Source organism: Plutella xylostella, chromosome 14 (assembly GCF_932276165.1).
Source record: "Plutella xylostella chromosome 14, ilPluXylo3.1, whole genome shotgun sequence".
Lineage (NCBI taxonomy): Eukaryota > Metazoa > Arthropoda > Insecta > Lepidoptera > Plutellidae > Plutella > Plutella xylostella.
Genome location: NC_063994.1, coordinates 1,599,491 through 1,612,824, shown reverse-complemented (window position 1 = coordinate 1,612,824; position 13,334 = coordinate 1,599,491). Strand labels below are relative to the sequence as shown.

General features: G+C 47.1%; 1 protein-coding gene across 1 annotated transcript in view; it reads right to left on the bottom strand.

The window, feature by feature from the left end:
• LOC105396606 (myotubularin-related protein 5) overlaps positions 1-13,334 on the bottom strand; it is an 88,491-nt gene that overhangs the window by 9,234 nt on the left and 65,923 nt on the right. Inside the window, exons 25-33 of the mRNA XM_048625328.1 lie at positions 13,003-13,180; positions 10,783-10,914; positions 9,946-10,048; positions 7,720-7,871; positions 4,608-4,750; positions 3,873-4,059; positions 2,973-3,108; positions 1,225-1,407; positions 708-857 (exon numbers count right to left, since the gene is read on the bottom strand). Of these exons, the coding sequence (XP_048481285.1) occupies positions 708-857; positions 1,225-1,407; positions 2,973-3,108; positions 3,873-4,059; positions 4,608-4,750; positions 7,720-7,871; positions 9,946-10,048; positions 10,783-10,914; positions 13,003-13,180 (1,364 nt within the window). The remainder of the gene's footprint in view (positions 1-707; positions 858-1,224; positions 1,408-2,972; positions 3,109-3,872; positions 4,060-4,607; positions 4,751-7,719; positions 7,872-9,945; positions 10,049-10,782; positions 10,915-13,002; positions 13,181-13,334) is intronic.

Sequence of the window (13,334 nt, the reverse complement as noted above, 5' to 3'; positions counted from 1 at the left end):
CCGCGTGGCCTCGCTGTCATGCAGGAAGGTCCGGAACCGGCACGACACGGTGTGGTACGTGAGTGTATTACTGACCATGCGGCAGGCGTCCCGCTTGTCGGCGGGCTCCCGCGTGGCCTCGCTGTCATGCAGGAAGGTCCGGAACCGGCACGACACGGTGTGGTACGTGAGTGTATTACTGACCATGCGGCAGGCGTCCTGCTTGTCGCCTCGCTGTCGTGCAAGAAGGTCCGGAACCGGCACGACACGGTGTGGTACGTGAGTGTATTACTGACCATGCGGCAGGCGTCCCGCTTGTCGGCGGGCTCGCGCGTGGCCTCGCTGTCGTGCAGGAAGGTCCGGAACCGGCACGACACGGTGTGGTACGTGAGTGTATTACTGACCATGCGGCAGGCGTCCCGCTTGTCGGCGGGCTCCCGCGTGGCCTCGCTGTCGTGCAGGAAGGTCCGGAACCGGCACGACACGGTGTGGTACGTGAGTGTATTACTGACCATGCGGCAGGCGTCCCGCTTGTCGGCGGGCTCGCGCGTGGCCTCGCTGTCGTGCAGGAAGGTCCGGAACCGGCACGACACGGTGTGGTACGTGAGTGTATTACTGACCATGCGGCAGGCGTCCCGCTTGTCGGCGGGCTCCCGCGTGGCCTCGCTGTCGTGCAGGAAGGTCCGGAACCGGCACGACACGGTGTGGTACGTGAGTGTATTACTGACCATGCGGCAGGCGTCCCGCTTGTCGGCGGGCTCGCGCGTCGCCTCGCTATCGTGCAGGAAGGTCCGGAACCGGCACGACACGGTGTGGTACGCCACGAAGCGGGTGTAGTAGCCGTTGAACTCGAATGCCAGCGGGAACTGCTTCTGGAGCTGGTGGGGAAATTATACAAGGCGATTAGTCTATATTGCACACATAATGCATTATGTTAGTCGGAGCAATACTGTTCTAAGTTAAGTATATAAGTAGCCATGTAACTTGACCACAATATCATTTGTTCATAAATGAAACATGCTGCTGAAGATTGCCGTCGTTGCGGTCAAGTTGCATAGTCACAAGTGTAAATAGATTGCGATTGTAAATGCAAATGTACAATTCAATGTAACTTTTAGGACACCATATCTTTAATTAAAAATCATATAGGTATGCTGATGCTAAACACAGAATATTTCAAAACTCAAGACATACTTATATCTGTGACCGCTTTCTCTAGCCACAACACTTATACCACGTTCTCACCTGATGCACAGCATCCAGAAACATCAAGAACACCGGCGTGAACCCCTGCTGCGGCGCGGGCCCCAGGTTGGACCTCTGCTGGAACTTGTGCCCCATGGCCAGCCACTCCTTCTCGACCAGCACGCGGAAACCCTCGATGGTTCTGTAGTAGGGTTCTAAGCAGAGCTGGGCTAGAGAGCATATCTGTAAGGGAGATGGTGGTTGTTACAGTTAGAAATATCAAAAACTAGCTGTTCCCGCGAGCTTCGCTTCGCCTTAAAAAGTTTTCCCGTGGGAATTCCGGGATAAAAAGTAGCCTATGTTCTTTCCCAGGGTCTATACCATATGCATACCGAATTTCATTCAAATCCGTTCAGTAGTTTTGGCGTGAAAGAGTAACAGACAGACAGACAGTCAGACACAGTTACTTTCGCATTTATAATATTAGTTAGGATTAGGATATGGAACTTGTGCCCCATGGCCAGCCACTCCTTCTCGACTAGCACTCGGAAGCCCTCGATGGTTCTGTAGTAGGGTTCTAGGCAGAGCTGGGCTAGAGAGCATATCTGTGGGTTGGAGAAATTGATTGATATTGAAAAAATATCACACTTCAAATATGTTTTTTGGGACTTAGATGCGGTTTAATTGTACCACTGCGCTTTTCAACATTTCTTATATCTATTAAAACAGTAAAACATACATGAATAATAATTTGCATCCATTTTCATCCATCCCACCTCTGTCCCTGCCATCATCATCATCATCAATCGTCCAACACGGGACATAAGCCTCTCCCAAAATGCGCCACTACACTCTTTCCTCGGCTTTTTTCATACAGCCACTACCAGCTACATGTCTCAGGCTCGTCGCTGTAAAGGCCTGGACAATCTGGATTACCTACAGAAATCGCTCTAAACGATAAGACTGCCTGTACTTTTTTGTGTTCAAATAAAGCACACCATCTATCTATCTGTCGGAGCGGTGGTAGCTCAGTCGGGTAAGCGGCCGCTTCTCACGCCAGAGATGCGGGTTCGAATCCCGGCGCTGACATGTACCAATGAGTTCTTTTAACTTAAGTACAATTTATACCATCGCTCTTACGGTGAAGGAAAACATCGTGAGGAAACCCGAATGTCTAGATTTAGCACATCTAGATATGTGAACCCACCAACCCGCAGTGGACCAGCGTGGTGGGAAATGGTCCAAGCTTAGGAAGGCAGTTTAGACCTTGGGGATATGCACAAAGGTTCCACTCGAGAGAGCCAGGTGCAGGTACTTACACCCCCACAGTGAATAGAATAGAATAGAATGTGTTCAAATAAAGCCCATCTATGTATCTGTCTATCTTCCAGCTATGTCTACAGTGGCTTAGAGAGCGTCCCACGTCACCCACCAGCACGGAGGCGCCTGCAGCTCCAGCAGGTCCAGCACGCAGCCCGACAGCTGGAAGCCTATCATCACCATCGTCTGCGTCAATAGCAATACATAGTTTACTGCTGGACATAGGTCTCTGCCAAAGTGCGCCACAAAACTCTGTCCTCGCCTTTCTTCATGCAGCTGAAAAGGTCGTCGCTGTAAAGGTTATCTGGGTAACCCACAGTAATTGCTTTGAGCAATAAGACCGTCTTTTGTACCTATATGTAACTTCTGCATCTATTCGAGTAAGTTATGTAACTCTGTACTGTTTTTGTGTTCAAATAAATCCAATCTATCTATCTGTCTTTCCACCATCTATTTCATCTGTCCCAAGGGCGTCCCACGCTACAAACCTGTGCGGTGGCGTCCCAGCCGTCCTCCAGCGCCACCAGCACGGAGGCGCCCTGCAGCTCCAGCAGGTCCAGCACGCAGCCCGACAGCTGGAAGATCTGACGCAGCTGGGACAACCAGCCTGAGTCTTCGATTTGTCTGCGGATTGGAGGGAATAACTGAAGTTGAGTCAAGGTAATATAAAAAAAACTAAAACGTTGGTGATACAAGCCAAAGATGTCGGATTACGACATAATTAAAAAATATTATACTATTATTACTACTACTATTTACTGCATTTGTATGTTTGTATTTGTTTGTTTAATGTGTTATGTTTTGTTACAATGTTTTATGGGCGTGGTCTGAAATAAAATTTTATTCTATTCTATTCTATTAGTACTACTATAACAAGTTTTATCTATAAATAGCGTAAAATTTTCAACACAGAATTTTAGTGATTGACAAGCGGCTACTGAGTCGTGAGCACAAGTTTCGATCCTCCGTTAACGTTGCGTATCGTCAACTGTCACTGTCAAAATATATGGCAAAGTTGTTCCAAAAGTGAAATTTGTTTTTTCTATAATGTTAGGTAGAATTTCACCAAACGCTAAACTTATTTAGTAGCCTGTCATACGTCTGTCAGTTAGTACAAAATGTGTTTTAAATACGTTTAGCGTTTGGTAAAAGTGACCCTTCGTGTAGATTCAAAAATAGTATCGAATCCTATGCTCGCTGCACTGGTCTGCCGTCTAAATGTCTGGCCCAATAGAATTTCACATTTTGGTCACGCAACACACATGCATATTGTTTCAGATTACAACGATAACAAATAAGTATTACTTCTTGTACCAATAAGTAGTTTAATTTATCCTTGCTTTAATCTTTCATAACAAATTGGTGACCCCGACAAGACCAAAACTCACTTCAAATAGCTCGGCTCCGTATGAGGCGCGCTGGGCACGCACGCTCGTAACAACTTCTTGAACGAGTGTTTAAGCGCTCTCGTGTCGGGGTACTCCACGCCGATGTGTTCACCCGGCCCGTGGGCGTGGGACCCCCTCTCCGTGATCACGTAGAGGGACGCCCGCCGGACTGCGCTCTCTCCTGATACTGGAAATAGGAGGGGTATCGGTTAATGTTGTGGAAATGAAGGTTGAATTTAAATAGACATCTTTTCTATGATGACAACAGAGTATGATTTATATTAGGGGTTGTTTCGAAGAGGAGACTAGCAACATGCTAGCGCCATTATATTATCGTTATTGCCAGGCGCTTCTCTTGCTCTTTGCACATTTTGTCTATGATTTCTAGCGCCTGATTAAATAGTAGATCAGTTATAATCGGTGACCATATATATCTGAATTCGGCTCGAAGGACCATGTGAAGGCTTGGATTTCCTGGATCACTACTAGAAGCGCATATTTATGTGTGACAACCTTAACGTATACATACCAGAATCAACGTCAGCAGTAGACAGCCTCTGCCGTGGCACGTAGAGGTCTAGATGCGAGGGTTGCCGCCCCTTCAGCGAGCCCCAGCGGCCGAAGTGTAGTGTTCAAATAGTGGTCAGTAATCACATACATATGGATCCGGCTCGTAGGACCACGAAAAGGCTTGGATCGCCTGGAGCGCTGGCAGTAGTGTATATAGGTACATACCTGAATCGACGTCAGCAGTAGACAGCCTCTGTCTAGGCACGTAGAGGTCTAGATGCGAGGGTTGCCGCCCCTTCAGCGAGCCCCAGCGGCCGAAATGACGAGCGGGAGCGCCGCCCTTGCCGCCCGAGTTACGGCCTAGCACCCTGAGGAGAAGGAAAACAATGTTAATAATCGTTGGAATTGACGCATTTATAACCCGGATATCCCAAGGTGAAACATTTAAATTCAATAGAAACAGTAGATTGGGGCGGATGAAAGGAGCCTCCATGAGTAACGTGAATGATTAGCTTAGCTCAGCTCACATTACAATGACAAATCCTTATAACACATATATAATTTTGGGCTTTCAGTTCGCCTTAAAAAAACAAAATTGGACGCCATTTTTTTCGTCTTTCATGATCCGAGTTGTGTTATTCTGGGGTAATTTGCTAGATTTTTGGCGTTCAGTTTGTCATTAATTTTTTTAGCGTTACATGCGCGCCTAGTAACGATCAAACTTTTTGTTTACTGTAAACGCAGCCTTAGTAAATATCTTACCTCAGTGTGCCAGCAGCTTTAGTTAGCAGCGGCGTGTGCGCGGGCTGCGGGTCCTCACAACACAGCAGGAGCGAGTCGAGACTCAAACTCGAGTCCTCGAGCGAGCCGCGCGACGCGGGCGTTACCCGCTATGTCTAGCCTAGCCTAATCCTCGCTTATCATTGCCGACATTTTGCTAAAATTTGAATATTTGTGAGTGCCGATGTTTGTTAGTCTCTCACCAGTCACCAATCTAATATTATGCTAAAATATCAGTATTTGTCAATACGGATGTTAGTTACTCTCTGACGCACAAACTACTGAATGGATTTAGATGAAATTTGTTATGCAGGAAGCTGACACTGTGTATCAACACATATGCTACTTTTATCCCGAAATGACTACGGGAAAACTTTTTAAGGCGCAACGAACCTGGCGGGTATAACTAGTATAAATTTCACACATGTATTATTTTACTTACCCCAGTGTACCCGCAGCTTTTGTCAGCAGCGGCGTGTGCGCGGGCTGCGGATCCTCGCAACACAGCAGGAGCGAGTCGAGACTCAAACTAGAGTCCTCAAGCGAGCCGCGCGACGCTATCGTTACTCTCTATGCCTAGCTTAGCCTACTCTGTCTTATTATTCCTTCATAAAAAGCAACATTGGACGCCATTTTATTCGTCTTTCATGAAACGAAGTGTGCACTTCTGGGGTCATTTGCCAGATATTGGGCGTTCAGTTTGCTTTAAAAGTTTTTTAGCTTGCGCTCAATTCACGCAATTTATAGCGTTACGCCCAGTAACGTTCGATTTTGATTTATTGTGAACGCATCCTTAGTTTTGTTTTCTTTCTTACCCTAGTGTGCCGGCGGCTTTTGTTAGCAGCGGCGTGTGTGCAGGCTGCGGGTCCTCGCAACACAGCAGGAGCGAGTCGAGACTCAAACTCGAGTCCTCGAGCGAGCCGCGCGACGCCGGCGTTACGCGCTACGCCTAGCCTAGCCTAATCCTATCTTATGATTGCTTATTACACAAAAACTATTGAGTAGATTTGGTATGCAGGAAGCTGACATTATGATTGAACGAATAGGCTACTATTTAACCCGAAATTTCTATTAGAAAACTTATAAAGGCGCAGCGAAGTTCGCGGATATAACTTCTATAAATTAAGTATTTGTAGTTGTGAGATTATATACCTACTGTCCACACATGTATCATTGTTACTTACCCCAGTGTGCCAGCAGCCTTAGTCAGCAGCGGCGTGTGCGCGGCCTGCGGGTCCTCGCAACACAGCAGGAGCGAGTCGAGACTCACAACTCGAGTCCTAGAGCTCACTGCACGACCCAGTCGTTACGCGCTACGCCAAGCCCAGCCTACCCTATCTTATTATTCCTTCATAAAAAGCAACTTTGAACGCCATTTTATTCGTCTTTCATGAAACGAAGTGTGCACTTCTGGGGTCATTTGCCAGATATTGGGTGTTCAGTTTGCTTTAAAAGTTTTTTTAGCTTGCGCTCAATTCACGCAATTTATAGCGTTACGCCCAGTAACGTTCGATTTTGATTTTGTTTATTGTAAACGCATCCTTAGTTTTGTTTTGTATCTTACCCCAGTGTGCCAGCAGCTTTAGTCAGCAGCGGCGTGTGCGCGGCCTGCGGGTCCTCACAACACAAAAGGAGCGAGTCGAGACTCAAACTCGAGTCCTCGAGCGAGCCGCGCATAGCCGTTCTTACCTACCTGCCTAGCCAAGCCTACTATATCTCATAATTGCTAATATTACGCCAATTTTTTTGTTAGTATGGACGGTTGTTACTCTCTCACGCAAAGACTACTGAATGGATTTTAATGAAATTTGGTATACAGGAGGTGGACACCCTGTATTTAACGCATATGTTACTTTTCAACCCGGAATTTCCATAAGAAAACTTTCAAAAGCGACGCGAAGATCGCGGGTATAATTAATTACCTACTTATAGTTGTTGGATAATTGACAACATTTCAAAATTTTATACAGTTGAAATTCGAAAACCATTTAGAGATATGGCTCTAATATTCACAAAAAAAAATTTTTCCGATTTTTCTATTGATTTATTTCAGAGAAAAACATAAAAATATAAATTATCATTCGTGACATCACGATGTGGCATAATAATTAAACGCGCTTTTACTTCTAAAATATGAACAAAAAAAAACATGTTATGTCACTTTGACAATGACAATGACAAACGTCACTCAAATGTCAGTCACTTTTATGTGTCCTTGTCAATGACGGAAGTTTGTGAATGGTCCTTGCCACAAAATAAAGTTGAAGTTGAAGTTGATTGGTCCTTTGTTCATGTCAAGTTAATGTCATCCAACTTTTTTTTTTAGGTTAGGCAGGCAACGAAAATATTTTTATCCAAAGCCTCGACGTGACGTCACTCATACTATAATTATTTTGAACTTTGAAATTAAAAAAATATATTAAAACATAGAAATATAAAGAAATAAAAAAATACGGGTCATCTAAATTTGTGATATCTACTCGAAAATAAAATAAAATCGGTGAGCATTTTATTTGAAATGTTGTCAATTGCGATTACTGTCACAAATATGTCTTACCCCAGTGTGCCAGCAGCCTTAGTAAGCAGCGGCGTGTGCGCAGGCTGTGGATCCTCGCAACACAGCAGGAGCGAGTCGAGACTCAAACTCGAGTCCTCGAGCGAGCCGCGCGACGCCGGCGTGCACGCTGCTAGAGCCGCTAGGTAGCGCTCCTGGGGAGAGGAATTTAATGTGATGTTTATTTAAATTTGAGTTGCTTGTACGGTCAGGGGTAGAGAAACCTATCCCCTCTCATAGTAACATAGTAACAATGCTTCTGAAGGGGGTCAGGTTTCTCTGCCTCTGACATGACATGAACATAATTTTGTGTATGTACTTATAGCAACAAAATATACTTCGCGGTGGATCAAATTTCATATACCCTAAAAAAGAACTTGACATGCATTGATCATTTGCATAAATTAACGTTAAAGTTAACCGTTTATCAGATTTTGATAGTGGCATTATTTTTATCTGAGCTCTATTTTGATATGTGTACAAATAACAGTGCCACTCAGATTGTATGTGGTGTTAATTAATTCATAATGTTTCGAGTATACAGGCTGTACCCGTTTTACTATGGGACCAACTCTGAAATCCGTACATTCAGCTGCCAACGGGAACTTCACTAATAAAACATCACCCTGTATACACAGTACACACCTGCTCCAGACTGGACGTGGTCTCTGCGCCGGCGGGCGCGGCGGCCGGGTGGCTGCTGGACTTCAGCATGCCCATCACACCCTTGTTACAGTGTCTACATCACCCTGTATACACAGTACATCACCCTGTATACACAGTACACACCTGCTCCAGACTGGACGTGGTCTCTGCGCCGGCGGGCGCGGCGGCCGGGTGGCTGCTGGACTTCAGCATGCCCATCACACCCTTGTTACAGTGTCTACATCACCCTGTATACACAGTACATCACCCTGTATACACAGTACACACCTGCTCCAGACTGGACGTGGTCTCTGCGCCGGCGGGCGCGGCGGCCGGGTGGCTGCTGGACTTCAGCATGCCCATCACACCCTTGTTACAGTGTCTACATCAGCCTGTATACACAGTACATCACCCTGTATACACAGTACACACCTGCTCCAGACTGGACGTGGTCTCTGCGCCGGCGGGCGCGGCGGCCGGGTGGCTGCTGGACTTCAGCATGCCCATCACACCCTTGTTACAGTGTCTACATCAGCCTGTATACACAGTACATCACCCTGTATACACAGTACACACCTGCTCCAGACTGGACGTGGTCTCTGCGCCGGCGGGCGCGGCGGCCGGGTGGCTGCTGGACTTCAGCATGCCCATCACACCCTTGTTACAGTGTCTACATCAGCCTGTATACACAGTACATCACCCTGTATACACAGTACACACCTGCTCCAGACTGGACGTGGTCTCTGCGCCGGCGGGCGCGGCGGCCGGGTGGCTGCTGGACTTCAGCATGCCCATCACACCCTTGTTACAGTGTCTACATCAGCCTGTATACACAGTACATCACCCTGTATACACAGTACACACCTGCTCCAGACTGGACGTGGTCTCTGCGCCGGCGGGCGCGGCGGCCGGGTGGCTGCTGGACTTCAGCATGCCCATCACACCCTTGTTACAGTGTCTACATCACCCTGTATACACAGTACATCACCCTGTATACACAGTACACACCTGCTCCAGACTGGACGTGGTCTCTGCGCCGGCGGGCGCGGCGGCCGGGTGGCTGCTGGACTTCAGCATGCCCATCACACCCTTGTTACAGTGTCTACATCACCCTGTATACACAGTACATCACCCTGTATACACAGTACACACCTGCTCCAGACTGGACGTGGTCTCTGCGCCGGCGGGCGCGGCGGCCGGGTGGCTGCTGGACTTCAGCATGCCCATCACACCCTTGTTACAGTGTCTACATCAGCCTGTATACACAGTACATCACCCTGTATACACAGTACACACCTGCTCCAGACTGGACGTGGTCTCTGCGCCGGCGGGCGCGGCGGCCGGGTGGCTGCTGGACTTCAGCATGCCCATCACACCCTTGTTACAGTGTCTACATCAGCCTGTATACACAGTACATCACCCTGTATACACAGTACACACCTGCTCCAGACTGGACGTGGTCTCTGCGCCGGCGGGCGCGGCGGCCGGGTGGCTGCTGGACTTCAGCATGCCCATCACACCCTTGTTACAGTGTCTACATCAGCCTGTATACACAGTACATCACCCTGTATACACAGTACACACCTGCTCCAGACTGGACGTGGTCTCTGCGCCGGCGGGCGCGGCGGCCGGGTGGCTGCTGGACTTCAGCATGCCCATCACACCCTTGTGGTGGGGAGCTGCTGATCTGGGGGTGGAAGGTGGTTGTTTAGTTGTGTAGACAGAGAGAGAGGACATATAGGTGAAATTGATGTGTGTGAGTGAGGGGGGGAGCAGTCATTTTAGACACCTTTTTTTCTAAACATAAATTGCATAGTGATAGCATAAACTTTATAGGGCCTATTCTACCATCAAAACTTACGACACATTCTAAACCCCGTGTCAAACACCTCGCATACATGTAAAAACATACCTACTGACACACGTTTTTTAATGGTTATACAGCTACAATTTAGCCCCTAATGATGATGAATATGGTACGGTCATGTGCAGAGAAACATGACCCCCTCTCATAGTAGCAATGCTTCTGACCTGGCAAAATCTCCACCACTCCTCTTTGCAGAAGTTGCATGGAGTAAAATGAAACAGCTTCCCACGTCTTGTTACATTGCAAAGGCGTGGAGACACTACGATCCAAAACCCTCGGATCTCCGGGCTTTCTGGCGTGAGCTTGGGTGGCTTAATAGCTGGTTACCCCATAGGTATTTCACGCATAACAGCCCATCTTAGAGGCTAAATGCGGAAAATCAGCTAACCATGATAGATAGATAGATAGAACAGTCGAATGGCGTAGTGGTAAGTGACCCTGACTGCTGAACCGAAGGTGCTGGGTTTCTTGTATTTGTGTAGATATATCAGCTATCCGACACCCAGGTTCCCGAATAGCTTGGGGTCAGATGGGCGTGTGTGAGATGTCCCCACCTGGCGAGCACGGCGGCGGTGTGGCGGTGCCGCCACGCCAGCGCGGGGAACCGCCCCTGCCGGTAGCAGCGCGCGATGCGGCGGAGAGACTCGTCGCTGACGCCCTCTGGGACTGCTACTAGGGCTGGGTAGCTGGAATAGGGAGAGTTTGTTAATACAGGGTGTTGTAAAAAGGGTTTGCTAAGCCGAAAGGGGGTGACTCACGGGGTCATGGTTGGTCATTGGTTACGTGACTTTTTACTATGGAGAACGAATACATTTTTTTGCGAATTTCCAAAATTCGTAGAACAAAAGTTGTTCAGAATGACCCCCTGAATGACCCCCTTTTTGCAACACCTAAAATGTGGTCATTATGTGTGTTGCAAAAAGGGTATAGGAAGCCGAAACGTACGTGTAAACACGCTAAGTGTACCCTTTTTGCAACACCCTGTATATATACATAGAGTTGGTAGTATTAAAAAGTAGGTTGGACACACGAATGCTGGGAGATTGTTAATCCTGACCCTTATACTCAATCGAGTATAAGGAGTCATAGTACGGTCAGATGCAGAGAAACCGGACCCCCCTCTCATACTAACAATGCTTCTGAGGGGGGTCAGGTTTATCTGCCCCTTACTGTACATAGAGGTTGTAGTCAAAGTGCTTCGAAAAACAACGTGAGGTAAACGGAATTTTTCGTATTTCGAGTGCCCGCGATCAGTCGTAACGGAGAATAATAGCTATCTAGCTATAAATTATAAAGTTTCATAAGCACCATATTACCTTCGACACACAGTATAGATGGCGTTGGCGTGCGACAGTCGGAACGGGCTCTGTCCCAGGCCGACTCTCTGCCAGTCGCGCGCGTATATTCGGTCCTTCAGTCCCTCCAACGTGTATAAATTACGCCACATAGATACGTCACTCGGGACTCTCTAATCATTACTAGGCTGTATAAAGCACCGTATTACACACACAGTGTAGATCGCTTTATCACGCGATATAGTCAAAACTATTAATTATAACAATGTAAAAAGCACCACCTTCGACACTACCTTCGACACACAGTATAGATCGCGTTGGCATGCGACAGTCGGAACGGGCTCTGTCCCAGGCCGACTCTCTGCCAGTCGCGCGCGTATATTCGGTCCTTCAGTCGCTCTAATGTATATAAAGTACAGTTGATACGTCATTTGGGAATCTCCTATCATTACAAGGTTGTAAAAATACCGTATTACCTTCGACACAGTATAAATCTGTTTAATAACATGGTATAAAATCTGAACTACAACTAAGTAAAACGATATAAAAAGCACCATATTACCTTCGACACACAGTATAGATCGCGTTGGCATGCGACAGGCGGAACGGGCTCTGCCCCAGGCCGACTCTCTGCCAGTCGCGCGCGTATATTCGGTCCTTCAGTCGCTCCAACGTATATAAAGTAAAGTATATACAGTTGATACGTCGCTTGGGAATCTCTTATCATTACAAGGCTGTTTAAAGCACAAGTATAGATCGCTTTATCACGCGATATAGTCAAAATTACTAACTATAGCTGGTATAAGGTTGTAAAAACCACCATATATTACCTTCGACACACAGTATAGATCGCATTAGCATGCGACAGTCGGAACGGGCTATGGCCCAGGCCGACTCTCTGCCAGTCTCGCGCGTATATTCGGTCCTTCAGTCGCTCCAACGTATATAAATTACGCCACATAGATACGTCACTCGGGACTCTCTAATCATTACTAGGCTGTATAAAGCACCGTATTACACACACAGTGTAGATCGCTTTATCACGCGATATAGTCAAAACTATTAATTATAACAATGTAAAAAGCACCACCTTCGACACTACCTTCGACACACAGTATAGATCGCGTTGGCATGCGACAGTCGGAACGGGCTCTGTCCCAGGCCGACTCTCTGCCAGTCGCGCGCGTATATTCGGTCCTTCAGTCGCTCTAACGTATATAAAGTACAGTTGATACGTCGCTCGTGAATATCTAATAGTTACAAGGCTGTATTAAGTACTGTATTACCTTCGACACACTACTAAAAACAAAAATTTCCTAACTATATCTGTATAACGTTGTCGATACGTCGCTCGGTAATCTCTTAACATTACAAGGCTGTATAAAGCACCGTATTACCATCGACAGACAGTATTGATAGCATTAGCACGCTATATAATCGGAACTACTAACTATATCATTGCATAAAGCATCGTATTACCTTCGACAAACAGTATAGATCGCGTTGGCGTGAGACAGTCGGAAAGGGCTCTGCCCCAGGCCGACTCTCTGCCAGTCGCGCGCGTATATTCGGTCCTTCAGTCGCTCTAACGTCCGCGCGTCTGATAGGTGCGTGTGGGCTGTTTCGGCTTCAGCGCTGCCGGATTCTAGGTCTTCCACTGTTGGTGGAAAACAGCAAATTGGATTAGTGTTGACTCAGTTCTAACCATAGCACTGTTACATTAGAGAGAGATAGATTAGTAATGAGAAATTATGAAAAAAACAGAACAAAACATAATGGTTTCTTGATAGAGGTGGGGGTAGATGAGTTCT